Here is a 16,602-nt window from a genome sequence, read left to right on the forward strand (position 1 = left end):
GAGCAAGTTACTTAACCTTTGCATCTATTTCCACCAAAGGTTGAGAGGCTAAGACAAGAGCTTAGAAGAGTACCTGGCTATAATAAACATTCAAAATGTTATTTCAAATAGATTCTAATTTTTAAATAAGAGGACACATGAAAGCATTTTGAAATTTAAGAATGGCGCTTTCCCATGAAGCAAGGCATAAGGCCAGGTTGCTAACTGTTGAAAGCTGACAGTATGTCCTTGATTCCTATTCTTGTTGAAGTTACACACTCAATTGCCAGGTATTTTTCTTCTGAATTTACTGTTTAGCCACAGACTATGAAATGAAATAATTCCCTAAGGTGACCAGTAACATCAGTGAAATGGAAAGAAAAAGTTAACACTTCAAACTTTGTGTATTCACCTGAATAGTCAGGGAACTTTCACCTATTTTATTTAGTTTTTTTTTTTTTCCCCCCAAATTCCAACCAGAAGCTAAATACAATTGGAAACTGGTAAGCACTAGTTTTACTCCAAAGGAGTAGGATCATTCAGATTTACTCCAATAAAAGTATGCAACCCTTAAGCAAAGCTTTTCTTCATTTAAAAGAAAAAAAAAAAAAACCTATACAGTAGTCTTTCCTTATGTTCATTGCACAAAATGGTTCTGCTTTTAGAACTTTGACACTCAATGGTTAATACAATTTAAGATTCCAACTTTATAACCTTTTTCTACTCCAAAACACCCTTGAAAGGTTTTTCTTTAGGATGGTGTAGAAACCAGCATTTCTGCACAATTCACTGGAATTTTTTTCTTTGTAATAAAAATCTCTTCTTTGTAAAACCCCCCAAAAAAAACAACCAAAAAAAAAAAAAAACAACCAAAAAAAAAGTCCTCTACCTATCATGGTTTCTGCAGCTATGAATGTATTTCTCAGTTTTATAGCTGCTTTATAGCTACTTCAGACTCCAGATCTGCTTTAATGTGTACAACTGCATCCACACGCAGCAGAATACTCTTACAATAGCAACTTGGGGAAAGAGATCTGGAAAAAAAAAAATACATGAGTACCAGGAAACAAACATGGCCCAGTAAACTATGAGGCAAAAAGGCCTACAATGAGATGCGTTTTTCATTTAAGATTTCTTTCCCATGGTTGTATTTTCTTTTTTTAAACAACCAGTTCTGGTCATTAGAATGAATCTGACAGTGCTCTGGAACAACTGTGATTATAGCAAAGCTATTGTTTTTAAAAATGTTATTTATACCTGTTACATTCACTTCTCACCCTCTAAATACTGATGACAGATGTCAAAGAGGCAAAAACCAGCACAAATGGGAAGACCATAAAAGTGAGTATCACCTTGTGCTTTCAGATACATTTAAGCATTTCAGTGTACAATAGTCCTTTCATTTCACATTTTTAGTAAGATACTGATGCAGTGCAGCAAATATGCAAAGCATCTTCTTTCACACAGTCCGTGCACGACATCTAATTTTTGTTTAAGTTCTGAGATAAAAATGATTTAAAAAAATCCAGGATGAACAAGTTTCAAAATGCATAGTGTTCTGTGCATGAGTCCATTTTCTTTAAACTCTGAAAGAATAAAGTGGTAAGAAAACAAGAAAAAAAACTGCTGCTGCATTCTCTGATCTTCTCCATTTTGTTGGTCAGTACTCTACTCTGGCATATAAGGACGGAGGTGATCCTCTATGGTGCCAACTGCCCAGTGGGTGAGCTGTTCCTGTGGCAGGTAGAGGCAGATGCTGCATAACTTGAAGATTGTAGCTTTGTTTTTTGGAGTCTGGAAGGGGAAACATTTTAATATTTTTTAAAAATAAGATTTTCGCGTAACTGTCACATGAAGTCCATTTTCCACAATTTATTGAACATCTTAACATACAGAGTAAGGGATAAATTGTAGTCCCTATCCATATTCTAGACAGACAAAATCTTGCCATATAAGATAAAGGAAAAATTTATGCAGAATTAGAAGATAAAAAGTTAGGGAAGTAAACCAGAGACTACTTGCTAGAAGAAATTAAAGCTAAAGGCATTTCATGGGGACAGATTTGAGAAGTCTGAAGTCATTTTTAAAAAAAGGAAGATAAAGCAGATGTGGTAAGAATAGAAGCTAGTGAGAGGATGAAGGAATAGGTAAAAATTTGAGGCTGGGTGTGGTGGCTCAGACCTGTAATCCCAGCACTTTGGGAGACTGAGTCAGAAGGATTGCTTGAGCCCAGGAGTTCAAGACCATTCTGGGCAACATGACAAAAACCCGTCTCTACAAAAAATATAAAAATTAGCTGGATATGGTGGCACACGCCTGTAGTCCAGCCACTCGGGAAGCTGAGGTGGATAACCTGCGCCCAGGAGGTCAAGGCTGCGGTGAGCCATGATCCACATGCCAGTGTACTCCAGCCTGGTGACAGAGTGAAACCCTGTCTCAAAAAATAAATAAAAGATTTAAGCATATCCTGGGGTAAGGGACTAGAAGAAAGCCAAAGTATCACCAGCTAAATCAAAACCCTTATTTTTAAAAACTAGTTACCATTTGAACATCCAACTTAACTACAAAGTTCATCTTTTGTTCACTATCTAGCACCTCTAAAAGGCAAAATAAGGACTCTGACTTTGAAGATGTCTGTAGTCTACAAATGTAAATGAACCTATACATATGTACATATACTTTACTTGTAATAGTTAATTTTAAATGTAACAACCTTACGTTAAATTTAACAACCTTATTAGGATTATCATTTGTTCAATTTCACAGAAGCAACATGCTCACAGCAGTTACCTGTCCAAGATCATACAGCCAGCAAGTGGCTGCATCTAAAAACTAAATTGCAATACTTGGATTGCTGCTTAAATGGGAAGTGGTTATTTGTTGTTGGCGGTTTTTTTTTTTTTTTTTTTTCGAGATGGGGTCTCGCTGCATTACTCAGGCACGAGTGTGTTGGTGCCATCATGGCTTGCTGCAACTCTAAACTCCTGGGCTCAAACGATCCTCCCCTGCCTCAGCCTCCAGAGTAGCTAGGACCACAGGAACATGCCACAATGTCCAGCTAATTTCTTTGATTTTTTGTAGAGATGAGGTCTCACTCTGTTGCCCAGGCTGGTCTTGGACTCAAGCAATCCTCCCATTGGCCTCCCAAAATGCTAGGATTACAAGCGTGAGACACTGTGCCCAAATGGAAGTGCTTATTTGAAATAAATGTGGATCTTTTAAATGTATGTCCCTCAACCTTTTAGATTTAAAAAGTTGGCCGGGCGCGGTGGCTCACGCCTCTAATCCCAGCACTTTGGGAGGCCAAGGCAGGCAGATCATGAGGTCAGGAGATTGAGACCATCCTGGCTAACACGGTGAAACCCCGTCTACTAAAATACAAAAAAAAAAAGAAAAAAATTAGCCGGGTGTGGTGGTGGGCACCTGTATTCCCAGCTACTCGGGAGGCTGAGGCAGGAGAATGGCGTGAACCCAGGAGGTGGAGCTTGCAGTGAACTGAGATCGCGCCATGGCACTCCGGCCTGGGTGACAGAGACTCCCTCTCAAAAAAAAAAAAAAAAAAAAAGTCCTGGTCAGTGCTTCTGCAAACACAATGTGTTTCAAATCACCTGAGATTCTGTTTAAAGTGCAGATTCTGATTAGTAGAGCCTGAGAATCTATATTTTTAACAAGTTCTCAAGTGATGTTTATCCATTGCCCACACATCCGGTAGACATGCTTTAGGGCAATGGTTCTCACTACTGTTCACTAGAATCGTGACTTTTAAAAGCTTCGAAGGAGGTGGGTTTTTTCCCTTTTGTTTAAATAAATAAATAAATAAATAAAGCTTGCCGGGTTGCTGTAACGTGCGGCAAAATTTGCGAACCACTGTTCTATGGTGAGGCCTAGGAAACACTTTTTTAAAAATTCATTTCATTTTTTGAGACAGGGTCTCGTTCTGTCACTCAAGCTGGAGTGCAGTGACAAGATCTCACTGTAGCCTCCTAAGCTCAAGCAATCCTCCCCCTTCAGCCTCCCCAGTAGCTGGGACTACAGGCACACGCCACCATGCCTGGCTAGTTTTTATATTTTCTGTAGAGATGGGGTTTCGTCATGTTGCCCAGGCTGGTCTGGAATTCCTGAACTCAAGCAATAAGCCCGCCTCGGCTTTCCAAAGTGCTGGGATTATAGGCATGAGCCACCATGCCCAGCCTATTTTTTGCTTTTTAAATAACTTCAAAAATAATGCAGTGTTGGGGGGACAAAACAATCAAGTAACTTGTATAAAAAACGTTTACTAACCAATAAGCTTTTTGAATGAGCCTGTAAGTGGTTTTCAAAAAAGCTGCTTACCTGCAAGTGCTGTCTGTCAATGAAGAGAAACACTGACTGGTTAGGATTGTTGACAACAATTCCAGTCTTGTCCTTGCGGCTCAGTACATGCAGAAACTGTTTTTCATAGTCACCGTGATGAAACTCAAATTTGGCCTAATTACAAAATACAACATTTATATTTAACTACAAACAAATTATACTACCTGAAACATCTGCATCTCTATGCATATAGCTGTGCTGTCCAATAAAGCAGCCAACAGTCACATTATCTTTTCCTCTTTAAAAAAACAAATTTTGGCAAACCCACAACCAATATCACAGGCAAAATTTAGATTAAAAGCAATTTACAATTCCATTCTTCAGTAACATTAGCCACATTTCAAATGCTCAATGGTCACATTACTGGCCACAATTAAGAACAATCTCTTGAGATACAGAATATGTCCTTAATTGTAGAGAATTCTATTGGACAGTACACTCCAGAGACAGTTGATCAGGAAATGCTCTGCATCAAAATGACTAAATCCTAGTACTCCATGATCATAAAATTATATTTTCAAACCTACTCAGTCCAACACTCCCACCATAGTACCTTAAGCCCCAAGGACATCTCTTTTCTTTTGATTAGGAGGCACATTGTTAACTGCTGTTTCTAAGAAAAAAAATAAATGTTTATTCTAACCCTAGCTGCACAACTCACTAGTTACGTGACCTTATGCAAATCCCTTAACTTACCTAAACTTCAGCTTCCTCATCTATAAAATAAGGCTGTAACCCATTTCACAGGACAGTTAAGAGGATTAAATGAAATGTAAAGCCCACAACTGAAATAGAGTTTTGCTCCTCACAGATAGGCTATGTTTTTATGTGAATTTTTCCCACAGCTAGCCTTGGGTGGTTCTCAAAAATTCGTGAAGTTATAAAAGACTGTTATCAATTAAGTCAGAACACTCCCTTCAATCTTTTAACATGAGGAAGATCAACTCCATCCTCCCACAAAATATCTGTTGGGCATGGGGAGACACCAAATGCTATATGACATGACCAGGCTTGATGGAGAATTCAAGAAACCCAGATTTAACATTCAAGAAACCTAGATTTAACAATATGATATTTAGATAATACTGAGTTGTACAAATAATTGTTAGTCCATTTGGTTCAAACAAATTTTATTGTCGTTACGTCAAAAACAGTAGGAAATAATAACACTGAAAAACCAAGTTCCTGCTATGCAGGATTTTATACCTAGGAGCTTATCTTATAAACCAGAATATAAAATACGATATAGCATCACAATATACTATATGTAAAATGATACTGAATTGTACTTCCATACAATTCAAATATTAAATCATTAGTATGATCATAAGCATATCAAAAGCATGCTATTAGCTACTAAAAAATAGAAATAAGGCTACGTCAGCCTTAAGGGGCTTATTATACTGCTGAAGAGGACAAGCACATCCAAATATAAAACCCACTTGCTTCAAATCCTTTCCCAGAATAAGATGTGGTTATCTGTAAAACTCTAATCTTTTTTTTTTTTTTTTTTTGAGATGGAATTTCACTCTTGTTGCCCAGGCTGGAGTGCGATGGCGTGATCTCAGCTCACTGCAACCTCCACCTCCTGGGTTCAAGCGATTCTCCTGCCTCAGCCTTCCAAGTAGCTGGGATACAGGCATGCACCACCACGCCTGGCTAATTTTTTATTTTTAGTAGAGACAGGACTTCTTTATGTTGGTCAGGATGGTCTCAAACTCCCGACCTCAGGTGATCTGTCCGGCTTAGCCTCCCAAAGTGTTGGGATTACAGGCGTGAGCCACTGCGCCCGGCCCAAATTGAGTTCTTATCATCAAACCGCTATAGGAGAAAATAAATAAGTAACAGTAAGTAACACAGGAACATTATGATTTTGGATTGCGCCTTTAAAGATTAAGAGAATTTCCCCAGGACGAAGTAGTGATGGTAAGTAATCTGATAAATGCTGACTGGGCATGGTGGCTCAGATCTATAATCCCAGCACTTTGGGAGGCCAAAGCGGGAGGATCACTAGAGGCCAGGAGTTTGAGAGCAGCCTGGGCAACAAAGTGAGATCCTATCTCTACAAAAATAATTAGTTGGGCATGGTGGTGCACACCTGTGGTCCCAGCTACTCATGAGGTTGAGGTGGAAGGATCACTTGGGCCTGGGAGGTCAAGGCTGCAGTGAGCCATGACTATGCCACTGCACTCCAGCCTGGGTGACAGAGTAAGACCCCATCTCACCATCTCAAAAAAAAACAAAAAACAAACAAACAAACAAAAAAACAGCCATACTAGGAAACAGAACCAACACAAAAACAAATGTGTTAAAAACTGAAATACTATTCAAGTAACAAAGCTGCAATATGGTAAGCAACCAGGGTGGGTGCAAGAACCAGTAATCACACTGAAAAAAGGTTTGAGTGAGACTGAAAAAGGCCTTCCTTATAATTCTTTGGCATTTCAATTCTATCATATTGAATATCCACTTATCTGAAAAGAAATGGTACACACACACACACACACACACACACACACAAAAAACTTCTCATAAGCAGCATGAAAGAAGTAATTCCCACAGAAGTAACGAAATATTCTAACAGTCGGGGGAGGAGCTAACCTTGGCAGTAGCGTTAATAACGAAGAGAAAAGAAGAGATACATTTTAGCAGTACCTCCCAGAACTTCACAGTACACTGAAGAACTCAGTATTTAAAAACAATCCTTATTCTGGTTCCGATTATATCCTCACTACCCATGTATTCAGATTTTAAAGTGCTTCAAAAGGCCAGGCATGGTGACTCACACCTGTCATCTTAGCACTTTGGGAGGCTGAGGCAAGAGGATCACTTGAACCTAGGAGTTCAAAACCAGCCTGGGCAACAAAGCGAGACCCCATCTCTATAAAAAGTTAATTAAATTTTAAAAATAAGTACAGTGCTTTAAGAGTCAAAAAACAAAAAACAAAAAGAGGCCTGCAAGTTAAAACTTACCACTCCTTTTCTCATTTTCTTTGAGAAAGAACTGAGTGAGTTATATTTAAGGCTCCTCATATAGGATATTCATAAATTTTAAATTACTTCAGAAAAGCAAATTAGTTCTTACAATATTAACCTACTTACTGCAGTTGAATTCTAAAGTTATTACCTACATCATACTGCTTACATTAAGTCCAGAATTTTAAGATTCTATAGTTAATATAGGCAACTTTTCACAGTACAGGGTAGTGAGTTAAAAGCACAGTCAGTCCAGGCTTTTATCCTATTTAACTGCCTTGGGCCTTATTTACCTAATTTCTGTTTCAGTTTCCTCCTATCTACCCAGTTATTTTAAGGACTGAGATTAAATATATATAAAGTAAGAGAAAGTCTAAGGCTGGGTGTGGTGGCTCATACCCATAATCCCGCCACTTTGGGAGGCCAAGCCAGGCAGATAACTTGAGGTCAAGGAGACCACCCTGGCCAACATGGCAAAACCCCGTCTCTACAAAAAAAAAAATACAAAAATTAGCTGGGTGTCATAGCGCGCGCCTATAATCCCAGCTACTCAGGAGGCTGAGGCACAAGAATGGCTCAAACCTGGGAGGCAGAGGTTGCAGTGAGCCAAGATCACGCCACCACACTCCAGCTTGGGCGACAGAACAAGACCCTGTCTCAAAAAAAGGACGGGCATGGTGGCTCATACCTGTAATCCTAGCACTTTGGGAGGCCGAGGTGGGTGAATCACGAGGTCAAGAGATTGAGACCGTCCTGGCCAACACGGTGAAAACCCATCTCTACTAAAAATACAAAAATTAGCTGGGCGTGGTGGCATGTCCCTGTAGACCCAGCTACTCGGGAGGCTGAGGCAGGAGAATCACTTGAACCAGGGAGGCGGAAGCTGCAGGGAGGTGGAGGCTGCAAAGAGGAGGAGGTTGCAGGAAGGAGGAGGTTGCAGGAAGGAGGAGGTTGCAGGAAAGAGGAGGTTGCAGTGAGCCAAGATCACGCTACTGCACTCCAATCTGGCAACAGAGTGAGACTGTCTCAAAAAAAAAAAAAAAAAAAGAAAAAAAAGAAAAAAAAGAAAAAGCAGAAGCCTAGTACAGTCAACTCTCAATAAACATCAGCCATGACTTCAAAGAGTACTTGACACAAGACTAAAGTTAACTCAACTATTTCAAATAAGGTCCCAGTGGGAAAGGCAGGGTATTAGAAACTTGAAAACATACTGTAATAAGCAGACCTACATTTTTCCAATGGGAAATCCTTAACTAAAAAACAATAAAATCCTAACACCACCTCCAGAGAGCAGCTAGAGTTATCTGAGAACTTTAAACATGCCTTTTCTATTGCTGTTTTCATGCCTTTTATATTCATTTTCTCCCTTCAGTCAGATATCATCCATTAAATGACAAAATACAGATGCTCCACAACTTGCGATGTTACATCCTGATAAACCCAGTGTAAGTTACACGTATTTTAAATCAAAAAGTGACTTTTTAACTTACAACAATTTCAATTTACGGTGACTTTACCTGGATGTAGTCCCATCATAAATCGAGGAGCACAATGAATTCATATGGCTTTCACATCATGGTAAAGTTGAAAAATCTTAAGTCGAACCATTATAAGTCAGGGGAATCTGTATACAGTACTTTCTTATGTATGTAACCAATGGATTATCTTTAAAACTTAGTTGAATTAATCTTAAAACATTAAAAATGATAATTATTAGAGCTTATGTGTAGCAACATTACCATGGGGTGGGAGAGGATATCAACTTATACAGTCTGTGAGAAACATAAGCACCACAAAGATACTTCAGGGTAAAAGTAGAAGCAAAAGTTTTAAATGACAAATAATCCTCATGATCAGCTTAAAATAAAGAAGCCTTCTAATATTTGATTTAGTGTACTTAAAGTGAGTCCTTAATGTCATTTCTTTTTCTGATTATAAAAGTATACTTAAGAAAATCATGGCAATATATGCCATAAATTATAAAGGAAACACGTATGTAAATATATATAATAAAAAAGGAAAGTTAGCTACACTTGACCTACAACTAAGAATAATTAACACTTTGGTGAACCTCCATCTTCTATGCATACAAATATACTATAAATAAAATTAGGTTCAACATGAGTAAATGCCCTTAACACTAGAGGGGGGACTCACCTGAGCAATGTCTAGTATACCATGACAAAAGTCCAAAGTCAGCAAGATTTTAAGGTTAAGAATGACTACTAAATTTACTTCTTTCCTCTATAATTTTATATACAAATCAACTTCTACGAAATGGTTTCTTCACCCATTTCAGATCACACTCCTTTGGGAAGCAGCAGTTAAATATATGGTTTTAGAAGGATGTGCGGTGAAGGGTTCAAGAGTTACAGATCTCAGGAGCTCATCTGTGGGCCCCTCTATAAATCAGTAAATGTCCACTTTAAAAGATTTTCTCTAGCCATAATTTCAAAGCCACACTGGGCAGGTGCAACCACCACACTGTCAAGAGATTCTATAATCCAAACGCTTTCTTCTCTTGCATCACAATATTCTTAATAGGGGAGACTCGTGAAATAAAACTATCAGAAACCATTTTCCCAAAGAATTTCTCAAGTTAGATCCTATTATATTCTAGTAGTTTTCACATATTGAAATACTCATCACACTTATTTTAGACCAAAATACCTGAACAGGCCTAAAAGGCTCATCAGATTCTTTCCACCTAGAAAACAGGAGACAGACGATTTTTTCAATATCATTCCGAGGCCAAAGAATGAAATCCATCTCCTGAGTACAGCCAATTACATCCTATAAAATGATTAAAAAAAAAAAAAAGTTTACTTTTAAGGAAACAGCTACGTCAAGCAATGTCACAAATTATAGGGTTCCCCTACGAAAACATTTTATAAGTACAAAAGACCTACCATATATCATTTTATATCTTAGGAAGTAAATGTAATAGTTTATAATCTGAATAGCTCATGATGTAATTTTTTATTTTTGGAAACAGAGTCCCTCTCTGTGGCCCAGGCTGGAGTGCAATTGGTGCAATCTCTGCTTACTGCAAATTCCGCCTACCAGGTTCAAGTGATTCTCGTGACTTAGCCTCCCAAATGGCTGGGATTACAAGTGTGTGCCACCATGCCTGGCTAATATTTTTTGTATTTTTAATAGAGACGGGGTTTCACCACATTGGCCAGGCTGGTCTCGAACTCCTGACCTCAGGTGATCCACCCACCTCAGCCTCCCGAAGTGCTGGGATTACAGGCATTTAAGTCACTGTGCCCGGCCCTAATTTTAATTTTTATCTTGCAGAAAGTCACATACACTCAGTCCAATGCTCCTAACACCAAGACCTAGATTTATCAGTGCATGGTGAAAACAACAAAATCTCTGATATCTGTTGTATTGTCAGACCCTGAACCTTTATTTCCACCTTTAAAAATCAATCTATTTAACAAAGATGTCTCAGAACTCCTAATATGAATCACTATCCTCTTACTATAGCTGAAATGCTATTTTTATGTTGATAAAAAACTACTTTTCTCCATTCCTGACTTCTGCTTCATTATCGTAGCCAGCATATTAATTTTTGAAGGTCCATAAATCTCTTCCAGACCAGTATCTGGTTATCTCCAGCATTCTCCCCAAGTAACTGTGGGGATCTCTTGGTTCAGTTATGCCCAGATTAACTTTTAATATGTTGCAGAAGTTTACAAAGCTGGAAGCACTTCCGTATATTCATATTCCCCCCAAAAAAGGAAATACAATAAACGGAGACATAAGACATTTATCCACAATAATACCCAATATTATGAGCCTAATACAACAAAGTTGTCCATGTTTTACTCAAGGTCAAATTTTCAAAAACAAACCTACTTTAAAAATTTTAAAACTTTATGCATAACACTTAAATTATTAAAAAGTTGGCTACTGGCAGGGTGCAGTGGCTCACATCTGTAATCTCAGCACTTTGGGAAGCCAAGGCAGGAGGATCACTTGAGGTCAGGAGTTCCCGACCAGCCTAGCCAACATGGCAAAACCCCATCTCTACTAAAAATACAAAAAATTAGCCGGGCATGGTGGCTCACAACTGTAGTCCCAGCTACTTGGGAGGCTAAGGCAGGAGAATCATTTCAATGCGCGGGGGCAGAGATTGCAGTGAGCCAAGATCATGCCACTGCACTCTAGCCTCGGCGAAACAGCAAGACTTTGTCTCAAAAAAAAAAAAAAAAAGGCCGAGATCATCAACACCTAACACAGATTAAAGAAATCCCTTTATATACTTTATCCACATAAGAATGGTCTGGCATAAAAAACGTATTTTTCTAATCCTATAAACACAATGCTTTAAAGTCACGATCCCAGTTATCAACATGGCACAAAGACAAATTTACCTGAAGAGACTGGTCACTATCATAACTACCCACTTTAAGGGGGGGTTGGGGGGGGAATGCAAGGTTAATCCACAGAAACTTTGTCAAGTCAAGACTTAAGGCAGAACTTACCCTTCTCATAGACTGATATCGAGGAGCATGGAGCTGTACCACATCCTTCTGTAAAAGCTCTAGGGAACTTTCCAAGGAATAGCTGGAATCTCGCACACCTTTCAGGATATTTTCTTCATAATTATTTGTCATGACTGGTATAACCTCAGACACTTCAAAAAGTGCTGACTTTTTCTTCTAAAAGAAAAGAAAATCGTGTATTAACCCACAGGGAGCACAGCCTTTTAACACCCAGTTCATATTACAATGTCATGTAACATTAACTCCACAAAATTCTTAACTGTCTGCAGTAAGTTATACACTGAAAACACATTTTCAGATAGGTAATTCCTTCTGTTCTTCCCCTACCGCCCCCCCCAACCATACATGTACAAGCTATCATTAGAATGTTTAAGGCTTGAGTTTTATAGCATAATGGTATCCATAGCATTATTTTGGACAATACTTCTTAAAATTAAAAATCTCACAAGTTTTAAAACAACACTATTCAGACAAATGAATAGTTTCATTCCTTATATGGGCCAATTTCCATTACTTTCTCAATATTACATAATCAAAACCATCAACATTTGTGGGTTTTTTTTTTTTTTTTGAGATGGAGTCTCGCTGTGTTGCCCAGGCTAGAGTGCAGTGGCACGATCTTGGCTCACTGCAATCTCTGCCTCCTGGGTTCGAGGGAGTCTCCTGCCTCAGCCTCTCGAGTAGCTGGGATTACAGGCCTGTGCCACCACGCCTGGCTAATTTTTGTATTTTCAGTAGAGACGGGGTTTCACCATTTGGCCAAGCTGGCCTTGAACTCCTGACCTCAAGTGATCCGCCTGCCTCAGCCTCCCAAAGTGCTGGGATTACAGGCGTGAGCCACTGCACCCAGCCAAAACCATCAATATTTGGAAGACTAAAAAGAAGTACACCAAGTTCTCTTTTAATACTAAAGACCAAGTACGCATTACAAAACTACTTTTTAAAATTCTGTACTATTAAGTATATATCATGAATTATTCAGGGCAACTGCATAGACACTGTCCATTCACAGAATAAAACCAGATTATCGTTGGTGTTAAAGAATTAAGATGGTGCAATTTGGGGCAATGTATAGATTAAATACAAAGATCTGGTCTCACTACTTATTATCTTGGATTTATTTAAAGAGCATACATTATATCATCTTCAACTGAAATCCAATCTCATCAATTCTGAGTCAGCTTGTCAACAAAACAAAAGTGGAGATGTAAGTCCTTGATACCACCCAATCTTGGGACAGTCACTTCAAAAATTACTTAAAAATCACTTTACAATGCTATACTTCAGCAGCTAAGAATGTTCTTAAATACAACTAACCTTTTAGGAGTTAAGAGTTGGGGCTATGCATGGCAGCTCCTGCCTGTAATCCCAGCACTTTAAAACGCCATGACAGGAGGATCACTTCAGCCCAGGAGTTCAAGACTAGCCTGGGCAATACAGTGAGGCCTGTCTCAGCAACAAAAATAATAAAAGAGTTAAACAGTAGGGGAAAACCTGGAAAACTTCCAGATACTTAATAGATACCATACAAATACTAAGACTGTATTTCTGATCTGAAATTAGCTAACAATTTAAGCACCAAAATCCAAGCAGCACTTCCTTATATTCATAACCTCATCTTTGGTCAAATAAGCCTTGCTGGTAATTTAAGAAAATGTTCATTTTAAGTTGCAAAAAATATTGCTTTTATCATCCCATCCTTGACTACTCACAACTCACTGTTTGCTATTTAACTGTGGAACTAATTCTTATTAAGACCTCCACCGCCCCTAAAAATGAAACTTCTCTAGGTCATTTTGAATTTTTAAAAACTGTACTTCTATACAAGGCAAAATGAACTCTAAGTAAAAAAGAAAAAAGAAAATCACACTTCTAAACACAAATTAACCATTTCAGTATTTAATTGCTCCTAAAAGGTGTATTCTACTTCATTAAATGTACGAGAAAAGGTTACCTACATTACGGAGTTTAAGAAACAGGCTAACTTTAGCATATAAACAGTCTGATTACAATTTCACACTTTCAAGCATCTTATTTATACTCTACATTAGATAATCTTTAAATTCCATCATAAGGTTTCCTATGTTAACTCCACATAAAATTTTGTAATGTTGCCCACCCCATGTCAACTCAGTGTATACTACTACTAAGCTTCAGACTCAAATTTATTTCCAAACCAAAGAACGCTCAAGGGTCTTTTCGTAGGCTGCAACTGCTCAATTCACAGAATCACCCCTAAGGGTGAAAAAACAGGGCATACAAAGCAGACTTTTTTCAACCACTCTTTAACCTAATATTCATAATAATTTAAGAGTAACAAATAATATACACTTACAAAAATCACTTGTGCTAATTCACCATTAAGAACTTTAAATTACCTTCTCCTTGAATACAAAGGCAATATACATCTTGAAGTCAAACTGGTCAGCTAGAGATTCTTTTTTCTTTCTAAGCTGAGCACGTAGTCTGTTCAGAGCTTGTTTCTTCCGGGAGTTTGGGTCCCCCATTTTGAAATACAGGTGGTACTAAAGCCTTTGGAAATTGTCACTAAACTATGGGCACTTTTTCTTAAGACTCAAGTACAACAGAAACAAGTCATTTTTTTTTCCTGCTAATATGATTGATTAGCGAAAATCACGACTGTAACCCAAAAACTGCACCTTCTGTCAATATTAGCAGACTGTCATATTACAGGGTCAAGAAACAAAAGCTGCTGTCCAGTCATGTTTGGACAATAACGTTTGGGGTCAGACGGGAAAAAGGGAGGAAAGAAAGGAAAGAAAGAGGAGAAAATACTTTAACTTTCTGGAAAACACATTTGGCTTAAGTGCCAAAATAAAGGCTTTGCGGAGAAATGAAAAGCCTATAAACAGGATTTAGGTGTGCAATAAAACACAGCTGACACCAGACCAATCCCTAAAATCCATCCGGATTTTCCCCCCTTTTTAGAAAAGGGATTAAGAAAACGAACAGGGAGGGGAAAGTGTGATCCTTGCTTTCTAAAAAAAAAAAAAAAAAAAAAAACTCACCAAAACCAAAACAAAAACCAAAACAAAACACCAAAACAGGGTGGGCGAATGAAACTGAAATATCCAATTAGATTTTACCCAGCCAGCTCCATGGCTGTAGTACCTAATTCTTAGTTATTTCAGATTTCACTATTGCTATGTATTGTCAGTGCTTGTTATTGATTACACTTGGTGGTGAGCATAGAGAAAAGTGCAAAATCGGTAGAGAAGGAAAGGGAGAGGTACAGGGTTTCCCTGCAATCAACTACAGTGTATACCGGGGGCGGGCAGCTGTGGCCCAAAGGAGCCATGAGAAAAAACAGCGGAGTCATTACCAACTTCCCCATCACCCACATTTTCATCCTCAGGCGGCTGCTAACGCTGCTACCAAGGAGAATCATGACGGCAAAAGGAAAAGGGGTATATAATACGGTATTAATTATTCCGGCTCTGTGGTTAGACCTGATTAATGCCCGGGTTCCCAACACCCCCAGCCTGCAACTAGTCCTACATTCCCCGAGGGAGACTTCCCTGTGGATCTGCCCCCGTTCAAGATGGTGGGGAGTGCGATTTATCTTCTTGTGAGCATTGCCGAGGCAAAGGTGGCGGGTTCTTCTCCCAAATCCCAGGCGGTGCCCGGAGACCACCTGCCTTCCACCCCCCCAGGTCCCACCCCCACCCCTTGCCTTCAGCGGCAGCGACTCACTCGCACCACGGGAGACACAGGATCACTCAGGTTTTCACTCATTTCACCGTGGAAACAATTCCCGCCCGGGTGGAGTAGGCGGGAGAGGGTAAATGGGAAGGTTCAGTAGGGAAAAAAAGAAAATAATTGTGTTAATATTACTTCTAAAGTAAGCCCACCCACCCTCCCCCCAAAAAATTAAGTTCCCGAATTAGCTCTCTCTCACGTTGAACAGACCATGTCTCCAGAGTTTGGACTGTTTAGGGTGGGGTCGTTAGTTTCCCGAAGGGCAGGGGGTGGAACTGAGGCAGCTAGGGCGGGGTGGGTGACGGGGAAATCCCCTCCCTGTCCCCGCGGAGCCCGGGACTCACGGACCGACTCTCGGGCGGGGTTTGGGCCCTCTAGCCGCAGCCTGCGGGCGGAGCGGTGGCGGCGGCGGAAGAGGCGGCGGCGGCGGGGGCGCTGCTGGTAGCACGGGCAGGAGCCATGTCAAGAGAAAACCACCAGCCAACTGAGCCCCTCCATCCCCGCTGCAGTGCGCACTGTGACTGGACCGCCCGCGCTGCTGCCGCCGCTCAGCCCCCACCTGGGACCCATAGTCTGGCTCGGCGCCCTGGGCGGCGACGTAGGGGAAGGACGCGGAGACAGCGGCGACAGAGAGAGAAAAAGAAAAAGGAAAAACGAGGAGAAAGATGGGGAGTTGGACTGGTACTGGCGGCGGAAGGGGAAGGGAAAGGAAGCCCTGTGCTAAGCGTCAGCAAAGTAACCCCCCAAAATAAAGTTATTTCAGTTCAAGCATCTGCTCTTGAGTCTTTCTTCCCCCTACAGTCGGATTCCGGCTCTCAGGAAAGGTCGAGGAGACCCGGAGGGGGGAAAAGCCGAAGCGGTTGGTGAGCGTCCGCGGCGGTACTGCCTCGTTCCCCCCCCCGCCGGTGGCTGCAGAAGCGGCGACGGCCTCGGGCGCCTCGCGGGTCCGGGGCAGAGTCGCGTTTGAGAAAAGAAGCGAGAACAAACAACTTAAAATGGCAGCGACGGCCACTGCGTCACCCGCCTCTCACCGGCACCGCCCCGGTATGACTGCGACTGC

At 40.2% G+C, this 16,602-nt stretch overlaps 1 protein-coding gene across 2 annotated transcripts; it reads right to left on the reverse strand.

The window, feature by feature from the left end:
- Window positions 1-378: 378 nt before the first annotated feature.
- On the reverse strand, window positions 379-15,817 carry C8H6orf62 (chromosome 8 C6orf62 homolog). Of its 2 annotated transcripts, none has more exons than XM_012509040.2 (5): window positions 14,201-15,011; window positions 11,802-11,978; window positions 9,979-10,101; window positions 4,312-4,446; window positions 379-1,773 (listed from the first exon to the last, which is right to left on the reverse strand). In XM_012509040.2, the coding sequence occupies exons 1-5, from the start codon at window positions 14,327-14,329 to the stop codon at window positions 1,648-1,650; spliced, it is 690 nt and encodes a 229-aa protein (XP_012364494.1). In that variant the 5' UTR covers window positions 14,330-15,011; the 3' UTR covers window positions 379-1,647. The 2 variants fall into 2 exon arrangements, with proteins under 2 accessions (XP_012364494.1, XP_030673243.1); XM_030817383.1 differs by lacking the exon at window positions 14,201-15,011 and adding an exon at window positions 15,537-15,817 and having other exon boundaries at window positions 446-1,773.
- Between the last annotated feature and the right edge of the window lie 785 nt (window positions 15,818-16,602).

Source organism: Nomascus leucogenys, chromosome 8 (genome assembly GCF_006542625.1).
Source record: "Nomascus leucogenys isolate Asia chromosome 8, Asia_NLE_v1, whole genome shotgun sequence".
NCBI lineage: Eukaryota > Metazoa > Chordata > Mammalia > Primates > Hylobatidae > Nomascus > Nomascus leucogenys.